The sequence below is a fragment of the Pteropus medius genome, unplaced genomic scaffold (assembly GCF_902729225.1).
Source record: "Pteropus medius unplaced genomic scaffold, Ma_sr-lr_union100, whole genome shotgun sequence".
Taxonomy (NCBI): domain Eukaryota; kingdom Metazoa; phylum Chordata; class Mammalia; order Chiroptera; family Pteropodidae; genus Pteropus; species Pteropus medius.
Window position 1 is genome coordinate 18,649,333 of NW_024351729.1, and position 18,073 is coordinate 18,667,405.

At 35.0% G+C, this 18,073-nt stretch overlaps 1 protein-coding gene across 3 annotated transcripts in view; it reads left to right on the top strand.

Moving 5' to 3' along the window:
* Positions 1-3,305: 3,305 nt before the first annotated feature.
* The window catches only part of SPAG16 (sperm associated antigen 16), a 156,110-nt gene continuing 141,342 nt past the window's right edge, over positions 3,306-18,073 (top strand). For 2 of the 3 annotated variants that reach the window (XR_005649040.1, XM_039844707.1), the window contains exons 1-4: positions 3,308-3,508; positions 12,934-12,980; positions 14,130-14,225; positions 14,555-14,673. Coding sequence is in view for 2 of the 3 variants with exons in the window: in XM_039844707.1 (XP_039700641.1) it covers positions 3,316-3,508; positions 12,934-12,980; positions 14,130-14,225; positions 14,555-14,673 (455 nt within the window). In the remaining variant the exon portion in view is untranslated. Of the gene's footprint in view, positions 3,509-12,933; positions 12,981-14,129; positions 14,226-14,554; positions 14,674-18,073 lie in introns of all 3 variants that reach the window. The other variant, XM_039844706.1, reaches the window with a different exon arrangement.

Here is an 18,073-nt window from a genome sequence, read left to right on the forward strand (position 1 = left end):
CACACACACACACTAGAGGTTAAAATGATTTTATCCGGACTGAAAATTCCCCTTATTTTCATCCAGGTTCTCCATGATGACTCAATTCTTGGGCAGCGATTTTCTTCATACTTGCAAAGGAGCTATGGCAACTGCAGAAATTAAGTTTCAAGGAACAAAAAGGAGTGTCTTTTCCACAATACCCAACGAATTACCACCAAGTCTCATTGGTTCTTTTTATGTCCCATGCCAATTCCGGAATTGAGCAATGTAGCCAAGCAAAATGGGATATTTTAGGTTATGTGATTCCCAGAGTTAAAGGAATGATAGTGTTTGAACTACATGGGCTAAGAACACAGGAGACATGATTTTCAAGTGGTTGATAATAATAAAAGGGAAACAATAGCCATATGGTTGAAAATGATAATTTCCACCACAGTCAATTACCACCACTTCTATGAATTCTGAAGTTCTAAAACTGGCTACCACTTACTGTGATGTTTTGAAAAAAAGTAAGATAGTTACTTAAAAAAAAAAATGATGCATCAGTAAATGGCTTCGGCTCTATTGAAAGCAAATGTACACTTACAACTTCTGAAAATTGAATAGTTCTTTACTATATTTTTGCATATGAGTATTCTCTGCTTTGAAACTACAAATGCGAAGAATGAATCCATTGTCAAATTACTTTCTGGTTTAACTTTTAAAAATAATTTTTCTTTTACAAAAATTGAACATTTATGCTGGGAGGAAATAAAATCTGTTGTCGTTTGTCATCGTTGTTCATTTTGACTGTCTCAATTGGTTTTCTTTATTTATCTCTTTCAGGAATGTATTTATTCAAAGGTAAACGAGACAGCTTGCTGTTCATTCATCAAAATGTTAAGACACTTTGTTTTCTTCCACTTTAAGAAAGTTTATGAAACTTTTAAAAGGGAAAAACTATAGGATGGAAGAACTTTAGGATAGCATTAAAACTGAAACCATTACTATGATTCGAAGTTTATGTTTTTTCTCAATAAGGCTTTCACGCCCCTTTTTAATTAAACCAGCAATTAGCAAAACAAAATTTCCAATGTAAAAAGATTATTTTTTTAAAATTTATTCTTTGAAAAAATGTACTAGTTTTAAGATTTTACAAGTCATCGCAAAAGTTTGCATCTCATTTTTTTATCTGAAGTCAGTTATTGGTTCTGTATATTTAAAATTATTTTATTGCTTAAAAATATTATCACCTATTGGAGAGACCTAAAGGATTACAAAATAAAACATTAAACATGCTTCTAATATGAATTTTTAAATGTATGGCTGCTTAGGTTCCTGTGACATATGTTCAAATTGTAATTAAGCCACAAATATGTTGGTGACTTCTAAATTTAAAATCTGCAAAATAGACATAATTAAGTTGGGGATTCTGGTTGTTTGGTTGTTTGGAACCCTTAGACAATTGAACTGCAGAATTAAAAAAAAAGTATATGTTTATTTTTTGAAGAATGCAGTAATGATACATTTTTGACTTACGAGACTTTTTATCTTATTTTATTTTTTTAAGCTCTTTTGACAAGAATCTTTGCCACTTCTTCCCTACCTTAAAGAGTGACTACTTGCTCTAATTTATTTTCTTATGACTCTATTAAAGTATTTTCCTTTTTTGAATGCCTGATATTTCTAAAAATATTTAAGTTTTGTCTTAAAAATGTCCCTATGTATGTAAGTTTCTTATAAATATAACATCCAATTTGGGATCAGCATATTATTTAATATTTTAGGTCAATTTTATTAATAATTATTTAATGTAAATATTTTACATACTGGACATGGTGATAATAAATGCTTTTAACACATTTCATTTACTCTTTATATTTTAGTAGGGTCGACATTAAAAACCTCAGTTTTAGAGAAGAGAAAACTAAGACTCAGAGAACTTAAATTAATTTAGGTCATACAGAAGAGCCAGAATTTAAACTGACATGTAGAGCATGATGTACTACAACTAAAAACTAAAAGAGACATTTTAACATACAAAGGAAAAAAATCAAAATTAACATTAATTGTTCAGAGAAAGCCTCCTCCATGGTACTTCCACGCTCCCACATACCTTTGCTAGTGTGCAAGGTTCTGACCACTCTTTACCCAAGCCATTTCTCAGTCTTGTGTTTACAGAGAATAACATTGAAGGATGAGATAATGCCTTCCTTTGGAATAAAGAGCAGGCTTTCTATAAAAGCAGTTGATTCTCGAATTTCAGAGTTCCTCTCTTGTATTTGCAGCTCTTTATAATTGTTCCTTGCATTTAATGAGCACTCAGCATATGTTTGATGTGAGACATCCAGGACATGCTAAGTTATTAAAAGAATAAATTGCAGGAATGTATTCTCCAAATATTATATCTAATCGTGACCCTCGACTATTCTAAAAAACAAAATAATTAACTTCAATAGAAATAAGATCCATTTCTTAGAGTTGACTATGTGCCTGGTGAGTTCTTAATTCTTTATGTTGTTTTACTCCTTGCAACAATGCTTTAAGGTAGAGAAACATTTTTCATCAAGAAATGTAGAATGAAAAAGAATCTTCAAAGAAAAGTACCCAGTAAATGCTTACTTCTAATATATACACAATATAAATCTGAGGAAGAATCTGTAATAGAGAAAGGACTGCACATGATTGGTCAAATATTTATTATACATTAGATTAGGGCCACTTGTACCTCATAATTCTTATGAAAGTGGCTTCACCTTGGCAAGAATCAATGCTTCAAATACTATTCCAAGTTTCAGTGGTTGAAATCAAAGTCAAGACAAGAGTCCGGATAAATGTTTTAGAGGAGCACTAGAATGGCTTTGACTTAGCCGAGCACCCTAGTTCTTTATTGCTAAAGCGTCTGAGGATGGTAGTTCCCCTGGGTCAGTCTCTCAATTCTAATTTCTAAGACTTAACCCCCGTTCCAACCCTCTTTAGGCACTGAGAATCTTCCTCTTTTCCGGGGGTTTTCCTTGGGGACAATTGGGGCTGTACACACATCTAAAAACCGGAGACTGATGATGGGCATATAAGAACCAAGGAAAGGGAGTTTAGAGAAGAAAATAAAGTGAGGAAGAAATGTTAGGTCAAAACTAAGGAAAACCAGCTGCCTTGATAAGAAAATGTATGTAATCCAAGCCAACTGTTCCTTGCATCTTATCTCGTCCACTTCAGGGTAACTAAGCAACGGCGTTGCCGTGGTAACCTGGGAAGCGGAGGGGGCACCAACGCTTAGGGCTGGGGCAGCCCTTCCATGCCAGAAACTGGCCTGGTGGGAGGGGTGAGGAAGTGTCACGCTCTCGCGAGAGCTGCATGGGGTCTCCGGCAAGCGTCTTCGAAGTTGCTCCTGGGGACGGGGCGGGGTCCGGAGCAGTGGTGATGGCTTCTCAGCAAGGGGTGCCCACCTCGCCCCTGCGGGTTCTGGAAGAAGCGTTGGGCATGGGTCTGACGGCTGCCGAGGAAACCGCAGACGCGGTGGCCGCCGAGGGCGCCTACTACCTGGAGCGTATCCTTCCCGAGCAGGCGCGGCTTCTAGGCGCCGGCGGTGGTAACGGGCATTGGGGGCGAGAGCGCGGGCTTCCCGCTGCGGGGCGCCCTTTGAGGCTTGGGGCCTCCGAGCCGGCTAGACGCCTGTTGGTCCTTAAGGTGGCGTGTTCGCCACCGCGATCCCCTGGTAGCGACCAGTGAATTTTTCGCCTGTTAGTGTTAGGCTGCCGCGTTTCTGTTGGAAGAAGAGTTGAAAGACCTTTAGGAGTCTCGTGCTTAGTAACCACTCAGTAAACTTTGGATAGAAGTTTTATGTGAAGGTGGCACAAGAAATTGATCTAACCTTCCTTTCGCTTAGTGTTTTTCCTAAACAAACTCCCAAACTTTCAGAATACCGTTGGAACAAATTTAAATAGAGGAAAGAGATTAGGGAAAGACCTCTGCCTCTGGCTTTTAACGAGCTGAAGCTCAGCATATCCAGCCCGTGTCCAATGCTTAAATGATTTGTTTCGGTAGCATCAACTTCCTGGGTAGTTTCAGTTGTGGCTATTTAGTAATAATTACTTTTTTTTCTCTTTAGTAATTAAATGATATCCTGGTGGGCTGACAAGGCTGAGAGGTGCTGCTGGGAAAAAGCCAGATAATGATGAGCGATTATCAGTGGAAATACCAGAATAATTGAAAAACCATGTATGGATAATTAAGTTCACTATTTCTTTTGAGTTCCCCTCCTTTAGGCATATCGATTAATTGTATTGGAGAGATGGGGAGAGTTTATGAGAAAAAAGATAACCTACTCCTTTCTTTAGACAGGAGGGAGATGGTTTATCTGTTTTATTCTTTAAGGAATCAAATTCCAAAGTTTACCTCGTATATATTATTTTGTTCAATTATAATCACTCCAGCTTTAATTCAAGACCAACACTGATTCATTTTGTGAGCTTTTGCAAACTGATTAACCCGTCCTGGTTCAGGCTCAGTACACATTCCTGCTACAGGGAGCATTGAAGAACTTAGTTGAAAAGATCTAAGAAAATAGGAGTATTTTGAGCAAACATGATTTGTACAGGTATATAAGTTTGAATAGTTGGAAATCAATTTGCATGAAATATGTAGGTGCTTTAGTGTCTGAAATGAAGTTTTATACTTTTTTTTATAGTTCTAACGAGCTTTTTTAGTAATATTTCTTTTTAAAAGACAAGTCAGTAATTCTTTCAGAGCTTATCTGCATCAAGTATAAAGTTACCCAGTGTCCTTGCTAGTGAATGATAACCAGTCATCTTAACATTTTTGTCTGCATTAAAGTGATTTCTGTAACACAGTTTAATTGTTAACATGAGACAACACAACGAGGTAACTTTTTGCAAACTTTTTTTTTTTTTTTTGGTAATAAATGGTGGGACTCCAATAGAGCACAACTTTCAGCAGTGAAAAATCAGGTTTACTTAATTGGCAGGGAAGTCACTGATTCACAACTGCCAACATAGAGCAGTTTGCAATAATCCTGTTTTACAAAGACTTCTCTAAATAATCACATTTGCAAATATAAGCAACTGTAATTAGAGTTCATTTTCCAGTTTATGATTATCTAGCCCTTTTGCTTTTCTTTCATCTCTCTTTTGCTTGACTGATTGCAATTTTGGGTTTCAACCAAAGAGTAGTCAGGGGATAACAAAACTAAACATTTAACCAGTCAATTTTCCTATATTCAATGCAGTGTTCAGGTAAGAGGTTTAGTCATGGGAGAGGCTTGAACTCTTAGTTAAAATGGAGTTTGAGGATTACTTCTGAATATCAATTATCCCTGTATCCCTGAGCTCTCTTAACATGCATAATTAAGAGTTGACTGTATAATGTTGTTTGACATTGTTTCTTAAGGCAATTATGATAGTTGCTGAAGTGAGACTTTCTTGGGTTTAAAGTCTTTAGCTCGCAGGTAATTTAATTGAGCTATTGCAGTGGATAAATAAAAGTTATAATATGCATAAATGAATCAGAAGTCTGATGTTCTCTACTTTGCTCATTCACTTAATCACTTCTAATCTACTACGTTTGGTATTGAACGTCCCTTATTTATGACTGAACAGATGCTCTTGGAACACTAGACAATGAGCTATCAATATTGAGTAAGGCTTTGAAAGAGGTTGACTCAGACTCTCCAGGAAATCACCCTTTGCTTTTAAACACTCAGACATAAAGAATATGTACAGACGAATGGGCCCAAACCAGAAACAGCCAGGATCCACCATGAGGGGAAGGCTTCATGCGTAAAGGCCCCACGTTCCTGACAACAATTTAGAAAACGTGTTTAGGAAAAAGATTTCTTACTCCTGCAACACCCCTGCCTTGTAACCGTTTGGATTTAACAGTGCCATCTGCTTCTCTTCAGAAGCTTTTCACAATATCCTTGCTTTTATGTTTTGAACTTCCACAAGATGAGATACAAACATAGATGACATAGTTCTTACATAGCTATCTCTAGAGCTTTAAGAAATCTAGTCATAGAGTGCATAACTCCTCTGGAGAACTTTTCATAAAAAAGGTATTTGCAGCATTGTAAAATAGAAAGCTAGATTTTTACTGTGCGATCTGTTAAGGGCCAAGTAGGTGTCTCTAGAATTTGTAAAGAAGGTTGTTTGTCTTTTGTGAATGAATCCTTGATGAGAAATCATTATGACTTGGGTGAGGCTTTCAATTGTAGTAATACCACAGGCTGCCTATTAATGTGTGGCTGTAAACATTTGGGAGTGCCTAATTCCACTTGGGAGGTGCAGGCTGGAATGATTTGTATTAAGAAAGCTAATACCTAATTGATTTTGTTGCCACTTGACTAGAGAAAGTCCTTGTTCAAGGAAGAGTAATGGAGTACATGGACTCTAGGAAAGTGGAGCACCCAAAGCGTTTTTGTTTCGTTTTGTTTTTTGTTTTTATCTACCTCTCTTTGGGCTGATTCTCTGCTTCCCTAACTAGCTTTTGATTATTAGATCATCTTTCTAGGCATTCTAACACTAAGAATTTGGCTTAGATCATGAACATAAGATTGCTGGTCATTGAAAAGGTGTTCTCTGATCCCAACAACAATTTCTGAGGACTGAGTTAAGCCAGACCTTTGAGGCTAATCAATCTGAATGCAGCCCTATAGCCAACTGTTTCTGGAAATGCAAAATTAAGGATTCCAGACCTTGAAATACGGTGATCACGCTAAACTGACACTTAAGATGCCTGCTTGTCTTTTTAAGTGACATCCCTAGCCAGTCTTTCATTGCAGTAGTGATGTTCACTGATAACTTTGTTTAATTAAAATTGAACTTTTGTCATCTAAAAATATTTTATTATTCCTTTGAACATTTTTTTTCTTATGTTACTTCTCTAGAATGTTTATAGTATTAAGCAAGAAGATATTTGTAAAATCCTTCATAATCATTATGTACTCAAGTCGTATATGTCTTCTTATCATTGCAAAACTGAACTTGCCCATGGGTGCTTAGTTGCAGTCTACATATAGTCAAATAAAAAGGATAGAAAATCTGAATGTGGAATCTAGACCAAGAGCCATGTAGCCCCAGAGTGCTGAATTTTACATGCATGAAAGTCATAAGCTATTTGGACAGAAAAAATTATGTGTTTTGTTCTTTGTCCTCTAGTCAGACTCTAGTGTGCATATGAATTAAAGATATGGATCTTTAAATGAAGATTCTAGTTCAGTAAGTCTGGTTTAGGGCCGAGACTATGCATTGCTAACAAGCCTCCAGGTGCTGCTGGTAAGAACTATAATGGAGTAGCAAGGCTGCAGACAAATATCTTAACCTCTAACCTTTATATTTTCAGATACGGGTATAATATGTAGAGTTGATATCTTTGGATCTCCTGGCTTAGAAGTTGGAAAACATCAGCACCAACTGTGAGAGCTGTGAATCTTACATGTTGAAAGCAAGTTATTTTTCAGTTTCAGAGACAGAATATGTACAGTAGCTAACTGGGGCAAGGGTGGCCAAAAAATTTCCATTCTTGGCAATAATATTGAAATAGTAGTGGCTTCCTGGAATGTGGTGTTAATAAGAATTCTGAGACCTCATGAAGACTTGGTGGGAAAGACTGCAGGAAGCAAACAACAATGGGGAAAGCAGGAACAAGCATGCCAGTTATATGTTATCTTTGGTTTATATTATTCAGTTAACTTTATTTAGTTAAATTGGCATTCCTAAGAAAGGGAACATGACTGTGATGTTGCTATTTATTTCATTAGGTAAAATGTTGATCTTGGAGGATCAAGACTAGATTTTAGATTGCCTCTGTGTACATTGGCTCTGCAGTGATGGCAAAAATTACAAAGCAATTTCTGTCTATAGTAGCTTTGGGAAATCATGTAAAATATAATTAGCTATATGCTTCACTCCAATTCTTTATAAAGATGCTGCTGCTGGCAGTGATCACTACCTACAAATGCAGTAGTAGAAGAGACCAGTGTATGAGGAAGTTTGTATGCTGCTCATATCCAAAATTTATTTCTTTCTGGCTGTGGCCCATTCGCAGAACCTTGTCTGTTACCATGTCATACCAACTGGCACTTCAAGCTCTGCTCCATTAGACCAGATGAAATACTTTCCTGAGGCTTCCTGCAGTTGTGTCTTCTGCAGTACTATGGTGGATTTAGGGCTGCCTGGCAGTTTCAGTGTGGATATATATTGGTTTACTTTCTGGTAAGATCTAGAAGGTCAGGATCTAGTGAAGATTCTGCTAGTGCAAAAGTACCAGTTAGTTCACCCATGGTGAATAAATGCCAGGGAACTGATTTACACTGTGCAAACTCAAATCCTATTAAATTCCTTCTAGTACAAGTAGAGATGGGAAGGAGTGGGACCCTTGGTTTGAGTCTGGGCTATGACTCTAGGACACAGAACGTGGCCTGGAAATAGGTGGGACTATAGGCTATGGCTGCAGACAAGAGAGGACTGGGGAGCCACAGACGGTGCTCTGGGCAAGAGTAGGCTAGAAAACCAGGCATAGTATTAAGGTTCAAGTCAAGCTCAAATAGGCAGAAAGGCAAGAACCAGATCTGAGGAGAATAGACAGGTGGGAAAAAATAAATTTTGGAACTGGAGTTCAGTGTTGTTCTTTGAAGGAATACTAGGTGAATAATGGGAGGGGAGTTTTGTAAGGGGTTCAGAGTCAGCTTGGCATAAAGAAACTGATTTTAAGCCAGACTGCTGGCTTATTATTCTGCCGTGGAAAAATAACTTTGCATGAGAGCTGTGACCAGTTTAATCATGTGGACATTTCCTGGAGAATAGGATCACCTAAAAGACTAGATTGCAGATGAGGAAGTTGCCCAGTAAAAGTAGAACCAGAGTCAGAGTTTTCTCTTTCAGCAGTTCTGATGAATTGCACATTTCTACTCTGGCAATATTGCTTCTGAAGTAGTGCTTTTCGCATATGGTATTCTGTCAGATTCTGTTTCATGCTGTCTTTCTGGCTGTCCCAAGGGCCAAGGGGATCAATATCTGTACAATCCACAGTGTTCTCTTCATGAGAACCTATGAGTGTAATTTCTTTCCTACTTTGGATCCAGAAATTGCTGTATATCTGCTGAGAATCTTATCCGTTTTCACTGGATGGATATTGAATTGGTATCTGATTATATCCACCTTTTCATCCTGACTGCTGGGGAAGGTTAGAGGCAAACCTATGGGTTAAGTTTAACAAAATTCATGAGGCCTGTGGTGTGTACTGCATCTTTACCTTTATCTTATTTCTACTATTCCCCTTTCTCTTCTAATTTCCATATTCACTTTTTTTTTTTAATTTTGTACTGGATGCATATTTGTAAACTGCCACAGAATTGTTTTGGGATTCATTTGTGTGTGTGTCCACGTGTGGTTAGCCAGCTAGACAGCTAGACAGATGCGTACCAACAAACGTGCCAAGTACATCTATTTCTTCAGTAACACTGCAACATCACATTTCAACTGAGTTGCTTCTGTGAAGATTTTCTGTTCAAATCATATTGTGGAGACTGAAAATGTCAATCAAGGAGGATACTGGTTTCTATTTTGGGTATTTGTCCTTTTCCTCACCTTTTGTCTCATTAATCTTTGCCCTTGGTTAATTTAATTTTTTGGTCTGTAGCCCTTTTATACTTCTCCCTCCTTTAAGGTCTTCACATTGAGCTGTTTAAATGATTTGATTTAGCTGTTGGTAATATAACACTTGAGAGTTTGAAAAACAAATAGGTGAGAGTTCATTATTTAGGATATTGGCAAAAATTGCATATCCCTATTGTGTAACTTTAGAAACAGCATGGTGTAGTAGAAAATTCGTGGCATTTGTATTCAAGAAACTTGTCTTTGTCATTCATAGCTATGTGACTTTGGACAAATCTATTAATGTCTTTGATTCATTTTCTTTTTTTTTTTCCCAATACAGAAATGACTATATCTGCCATTTGATCTCATAAGGTTAGGAGAATAAATATGGTTATGATCTATTTTAAAATGGTTTTTAAGCTTTATAAAATGGTAGTTATTTTTTCTTAATCTCTTGATTGTGGAGAAACAGAATATATTATTAGTGATTAAAATCAATTGCTTAGAATATTTTCTGGGTATACAGGTGTTGTTTGATATTTCTAAAGCTTTGAGAGAAAAATCACTTTTTTCTTTATATTGCTTTATGTTTAGCAACCTTTACTTTCATGTTTTTTACTCACAATAATCTTGTCAGGATTGGTTTATTTACAGTTATAAAGTCTATCTAGAACTTTATAGAATATTTTCTTTTTTTGTGAAATTTATTATAGTATGAACGGTGACGAAGGGTGGCATTGATTTTCTGGAGACTTAACGACAAGTGATTGCTTACAAAATCAACTTCTAGTAGGTGTTTCTCAGAAGGGAGCCTACTTTTCCATAAAATAGAGACTGACTTCCTGTAGCTGAACCTTGGGAAATGTTATCCCATTAAGTGAAAATGTGTCAGATAAATATAAATCTAGAGAAGGAGGGAGACTTAAAGTATCTTCTCCATTCATCTTAACACATGGGGGAACTGGGCCATGGGAGACTTAGGAGACTTTTACCACAGGTACTTATCTCTTTCCAGAACAAAGAAAATAACAGCGAACACTTGTATAGCATTTACTATAAGCCGTACACCCTAAATGATTTACTTATGTTAACTCTTTTAATATTCTTGAAATTCTATAAGGTGATACAGTAGCCAGCCTCCAAAATGATGCCCAGTGATCCTCACCTACTGGTATAAATTCTCTTGTACAGTACCCTCACACACTGAAGAGGGTCAGCCTGTGTAACCAGAGAGTATAGAATAAATGATGATGTGTGACTTCTGAGGCTATTCATAAAAGATCTTGTGGCTTCTGCTTGTTATCTTGGATTGCTTATTTTGGAGTTAGCTAGCCACCATGTCTTGAGGAAGTTTAAGAAGCCTGTGGAGAGACCGACATGGGGAAGATCTGAGACCTCCAGCCAGCCAACATCAGTGAGCCATCAGGACATGGATCCTGGTGTCTCAGTTAATTCTTCAGGTGCCTATAGCCCTGGCTGCCATCTCAACTGAGACCTCATGAGTGACACCAAATCAAAATCCTCCAGCTAAGCCACTACTGAATTTTTGATCACAAAAACTATGAGATAATGGTTGCTTATTTTTTTAAGCCCAAAGTTTTGAGGAGTTTGTTATACAGCAATAAATTTAAGAAATACAGATTTTAGAATCCAGAGATGAGGTTCTGACATAAGCAATACATTAAAGTATCGAAGTGGTTTTGCAACTGAGCATTGGGCAAATGTTGGAAGTACTTTAGGTAAGATAGTGAAAGGTAGGTACTTCACACTTGGTACTCAATATGGGTGAGTTCAGAAGTTTTGGGATGGACTGCAGGTATGAAACTTTTATTTATTTTTTTGTGGATGTTTAACCTACTTTTCACTAGTTTTTTTATAGCCTAAATTATTTTTCACCATATTATTGGGAGAAATGGTCATGTTTGTCAATAAAATACCCTTTGACAGGTTTCTGATTCCTGGGACTTGGTCATCGCTGAACTAGGCTTAAGTGTCTCCTCAAGTGATAAGGCAAAACATTACAGAGCTGTTGCTTATGATGGGGATGAGTAACAAGAATGCATTACCCATCTTCAGAGTTTTAGAACTGTGTGGAAGCTAATTGGCAATGACCTCCAGTATTTACATGCACAGAACAGGGGAGGTAGTATAGCATAGTGAAACCTAAACTTCTGGGCTGATTCACAACACTGTTAGGTACTTGTTGTGTAACCTTGTGCCTTTGAGTCCTGTTTGTGCAATGGAGATAATAATAGTTCCAGTCTTGATAATAATAGTTCCAGTCTTGCTTGTGAAATGAGTTCGTAAATATAAAACCATTAGGACAGTGTCAGGCTTCTATTAAGTACTATGTGGGTGTTATCAGTTCTTATTACAAACAATGCAAGTTATATGCACCTTCAGCTAATTCTTGGGAGACAGAATAACAGATAATTTCTTATAACAAGCAGCAAAATGAAAATTAGGCTAATCTCATCTTTGACTTTTATAACCATTACTGTGCATTAAAGTGTTGAATTTCATACCTTGTAAACCTGCATAACCACGTCTATACATTTGAAGAAAAAAAGTAAGCCTACTAGTCAAAAGAACTTATCTTGAAGTTTTCATTTATTATTAGAATAATATACCTTTAAAAGTCTTATAGCAATGCTGTTAGAATTTTTTATTAGAATTATTTCCATTCATATTTTAATGCTTATTTCTTGATAATTTATGAGCTACTGAGTTATGGCTGTATAGTTTATGTTTGATTAAAATTAGGCCATTTTTTCCTGAGAAGAGAATTTAATTGTAAAATTGAGAAATATTTATAAGAAAAAAAGTGAAGATTTCAATATCATTGATGAAAACTTTCAAATGTACTTTTTACTTATATTTAAATAATCGTGTGCTTTCTTTTTCATTTGCAATACTTTAATCCAAATAAAGAAATCTCACTGCCTTGTGAATGACTCAAGAGCACTGGAAAATTTTAGATAAATTGGAAAAACTTACTGTCATAGTTTTCCTGTCCATTATTTTCCTTATCTCTTTCTAATTTATATTATTTTATGATACTATGTACATTATTGTAAGCCATCATGAAAAGAAGTTGGAAATCATTAGATAGTCCATAGACAAATATAGTTTTTCATGGGTTCGAGTTGTGTAGAACAGTAATTTAAATTAATGATTAAAAATAATTTATTATAAAACATTTATAAGCTCTATGGGAAGAGAAATTTTTTAAAATAGCTTAATTACACACATTTACCAACTTGGTGAGATAAATGGATCTAATACTCTAAGGTCAAATCAATTTTAAATATAATCATTTTATTCCACATATTTTGAGATTAAAACTTGACAAGATATTCAGAAGTCACCATAACTGAAGCATCTGAAGATGATTATGAATATGAAGAGGTAATTCGTTCATTTTAGGTATTCTGTAAATTCATTGTGGTTGTTCTTGTTAAATATTTTATTCATTCATTCATTCATCCATTCATTCATTCCCTAAGATGCTGATTTTTCAACTGAATTTAGTTTCAGCTGGTTAAGAGTGAGGTGTGAAAATTGTATTTAAAATTTTAGATTGTTTAATACGTCTAGCTTTTTTTGGTTTCCTGTTCATCGTCCCTCAGCGTCAGCTCCATATCACCTGCCTTGTGGATCCATACTACAGACCGTCATCTGTCCAGCAGGCATTCCCCATTATTCAGTCTGTTCTCGGCAGGATTTCCCAAATTTCCACTACTTAGCTGGAACTCAGATTCTATGCTTCCTTCCAGCTTAGCTGTACTTCTGTCTAATGTGGTTACTGTCTCAAACATTTTCTTTAATTCACTGTTCCGATGGGATCTATCATTACTTGTGAGGCTTGGAGGATAGAGTCACCCCTAGATGACAATAGCTGTGAATGAAACTATGTGGATGCAAGCCTGGCAATTTCTGGTTTGGGCAAGCAAGAGGCAGGACAAAGAACATAGGTTTTTTATTACTGCTGGTAAAATGGAGATAATATTAATACATACCATATGAAATTACTGAATGAGTTAAATGTAAGGGGCTTAAAACTGATCAGTGCATAAGAAGCATGTTATAAGTCTTAACTATCATTAATATCATAATTAGAGTTGATTATGTTCTTCCAAGAGCTTAATATTCAGACAGTGAGGTGTTTTTTAATAGAGAGTTGAAGTTCCAGTAGTAGTTATGAAAAAGTAATGGGAGAGAAAATCTAGAATGAGGAGAAAATGGTGGCATTTAGATGGTCTAACCTTTTTTGTCAGCGGCTTTTTAGTTTACATTTGTCATTCTAGATAAAAGCAGTTATCCATAAGCTAATATCAAGTTTATTAGAAGTAACGTTGAGTGATGTTTAAAAGGAAGTCAGAAAGCTGCCTGCTTGTTAGTTATCCATTTTTCATAATCTTCAAAATGACATAGTGTCTTACATAAAATGTATTTCTTTGATCCTTTGTTTTGTGAGGAAAAATCAGTTCTGAAATGAAATAAGGTATTTTTATGTTTCTGCTAACCCTTCTATCCTCTTCTTTCTCTGTGATTTAGATAGCAGATGACAATTTTAGCATTCCAGAAGGTGAAGAAGATCTGGCAAAAGCAATTCAAATTGTTCAAGAACAGGCTACGGATACTCAAATTTTGGTGAGAATTTTGAATACAACCATAGCTTATAGTTTAGCAGTGATAACTTTTTATGTGAAGTTTTGAAAGTCATTTAAATTTCAAGTACTTCACTTTACTTACTAAATGCAGCCCTTACACCTGCTATGTCTTTTTCACTTCAATTTCTCTGTCATCAGACCTTCACTTGAAGTAGTTATATTTACTCTTCTTTGATTTTCATTTTCCAAATTGTGGTCACTCTTGCATGACTTTGCAACAAATGACAATTTCCCTTAGAATTCTGATTATTTAATATCACTAGAGATGAAACCAACGATTTGCCTCATTCACATACATTTAAATTTCAGGAGGAGAAAACAGTCCTTCCTTCAAAGAACTTAGCTCCTGAAGTAATAGAAGACTTTCTCTGCAATTTCCTGATCAAAATGGGAATGACCAGAACTCTTGATTGCTTTCAATCTGAATGGTAAACAATTATATAGATAAGTAGTTCTCTAGAAATGCTAACAGTATTTAACATGTACAGTTTTATCAACCTTGAAAGACCTGAAGTCCCTCAGTTTATACAAAATGGATGAAATGGATGGAAACCTTTTCCATACCCACTGCTGAAACCATACCACACACCCATACACACACACACACACGCACACACACAAATGCATATAATCAGGATAGCAATTTCAAATATATTAAACATCTTTCCAAAATATTCAAATTTGGGTGATTTTCAAAAATCAAGAAAATAGAAGCTCTCCTGGTGTTATATAATACGAAGCTTCTTTTTTTTAATAAAATACTTTCTTAATATCTTCTGCATAATTATTAAGGGTATTATTTCCTGCATTAAGACATGCTACAAACAGTATTACTTTGCTTGTTTTACTTGTAGTGGCCTGCTTTTCTTTATTCACACACTGATTGTTTTTTTTTTCTATAAATAGTCCAGGTAGAAGTAAGTGGAAACGTATTTTCAAATAATGCCTGAACAGATTTTCTTGCTGTAATTGAAAATTTTAATAACTTACTGGTTATAAAAATTAGCGGAATTACTGTCTTTATCCCTTTGTTAACCAGTAATGTCACCAGGCACGTTTTCAGAAACTTGACATTCTTTAACAAAATATTATCAAATAGTCAGATATGAAAATATGTTTGCTCTTTAAAAGCCATTGGGTATTATAGAAAGAGAGAATAATATGTCATATAGAGATGTTTATAGTGTTTTTTGGCTAATCCTAATTTTAAATATAGAGTAATTTGTATTCCTACTAATTCAACTGTGATATAATTTTCATTTTTTGCTTTTTTTGGTTCTCATCTACTGAGACCATGTACATAGAAGAAATCAGCTTTATTATTTTAAATTGCATATTTAATGTTAAAAAATTCAAAGAGGAGCTCTATTTTTCATTAATATAGTTTAGGAGAAACAGCACATTTGATGGTAGAAAAATAATACTGTTCCTATTAGGTTTTGAAATTGTGTGAATGATTTTTATAAAAATATCCCCCAAAATAATTACAAATATATTAGAAAGTACATTGTTTTGTACAAGTAGATAGGTGACTAATTTGCAGTACTAATGAAATGAAAGATTAATGTGCTTCAGTTACCTTTTCTTCTGAAAATATGTGTTAGGACATGTAGTGCTAACATGTTTGTCCAGTCTAAAGTCTGAAATGATTCCCTTGGAGAAATCTAGAGCCAGCTATACTCTTAACAGTTAAATCCTTGTCATATTATCCTTTTAGACATAGCAGTTTGAACTGAGGTGAAATTTCAAGAAGCTACAATTGTATTAGGATTTTTAGAACACTAAGTAAGCATACCATGACAATATTACAATCATAAAGTAAAATTTGTATGAAATATCTCTTTATTATATGTGTTTAGTAATACTGTGGTTCAGATAATTTTAACCTTATCTACAGCTGCCAGTTTGTAATGAGATTATGAATTATTTGTATTGAGATTATACTGTATTGGATATTTTTATTTGACATGAAACATGACTTTGATCAGAAACTACCTATTCTGCATAGTAGGACTATAAGAATATTAAATATATTTTATCATTTTTATTATGGAGAAAAACATATTATTGATACAGATTCTTTAATCTTACAAAGAGTAACAAAGCAAGATTTCTCCATAGTTAGTTTGTGAACAAATAAATAAACAAACAGACAAAAATAACCGATCCCCAAACTTGTGTCCTTTCAGTCCTCAAAACAGTAACTGCGGTAAATTCTTTAAATTTGGGATCAACAACCTAAGACCCTTGGGCCAAATGTGGCCTGCTTTCTGTTTCCATAAATACGATTTTATTGGAACAGAGCCATGACCTTTCTTTTGGTTATTGTCTATGGCTACTTTCATGATGTAATGGCAAAGTTAATTAGTCACAACAGAGACCTTAGGGCCCAGAAAGCGTGTTTTGTGAATTCTATTTTCTGACCATTTACAAAAAATTCATATATATACATACACACACGCACACACACACCTCTGTATATACACATATAATATAGTATGTATTTTATATATGTGTACATATATATAAAACACAAGAATGTTGTGACTTCTGTTATGCTAACTTTTACTGTGCTAATATTTTAAATATGAGCTCTGTAAATATACAGAGATTTATTTATGTACTATGTTTTCAAGAAGGCAGGCTTGTAAGTGAATAATATAACTTAAATTTTTTAGCCAAAATTAATATAGTGTTTATTAAATATGAAAGATTTAAAAATAAGAACATGAAGCCTGAGACTAATCACTCAAGGAATGCACTTTGTATCATTTTTATTAGTACAGTGTGTTCTTTCTCATGCATTATCTCACTTCTCCCAACAACTATATATAGCAGGAAGCTACTGTTATATGAATGAGGAAATGGACTTAGAGAGGTTAGGAAATCTGCTTTAGCAAGTAGCAGCCATTCACAGCCAGTAAGTGGCAGTCAACCGTCTCCCAACCACAATGTTGAAAATATGCCAATAAAGGCCTTTTAGCTTGACTAGAGACTGATAGAACTTAAGGAAGATTTTAAGTTAGAGTCCAAATTTGTGCCTGTTTTCCATTTTGGCTTGAGGAATCATGGGGCGAATACTAAACTTGTTCAATTGTACTATCTCTTTCTTTTGGAGGATTCTGCTTCTACAGTGATATATCATGATGGTGCTGGTAATTTTAACATTCTCAGTTTGAGCAGTAATTAAGAGAATTTTGTCTTTGGTGAAGTGTTTCTAACTCTCTCCAAATACATGGAGGGCAGATTTTCATTTGACGCTTCTTATTGTCTAGATGACTTGTTTCCCTGTCTTTTATATACTATGCCTTACATGCCATCGTGAAGGAAAAATAACCCTTATTTATAAGACACTATTTATATTTTTGCTGAGATTCTATCATGTTAGTTGTCATTCATGACAGTGAATTTTGAACTTTTCAGTATATACACCGATCTTATGAAAGCCTATGCACTTTCTCCCTGAAATATATTTCTATATAATTGTAAGTAGTTTATGGACTTTGTGGTGAATATGAAGACCATTAATGACTTTATATTGGCAATAATTCATTGGCAATTCTGTTGGTAGTAATTTTTATTTCCAGTTGCTAACAGTTACATGACAATCTTTTTCCTCGTCTGAATGTTTTTCAGTCTTATTCTAAGGGTAAGTGACTAAAGTGGAAGAAATAAAGAAGGCCATGATATTTCTTTAAAACACACACACAGACACATCTGAAACAAAACCAAAAGATGTCTTATGTAGGAAAATGCAGGTTGAATTGAAAAATATATTTCTAGAGTTTTTAGATTAAGATTCTTAATTATATTATAGTATTATAATAG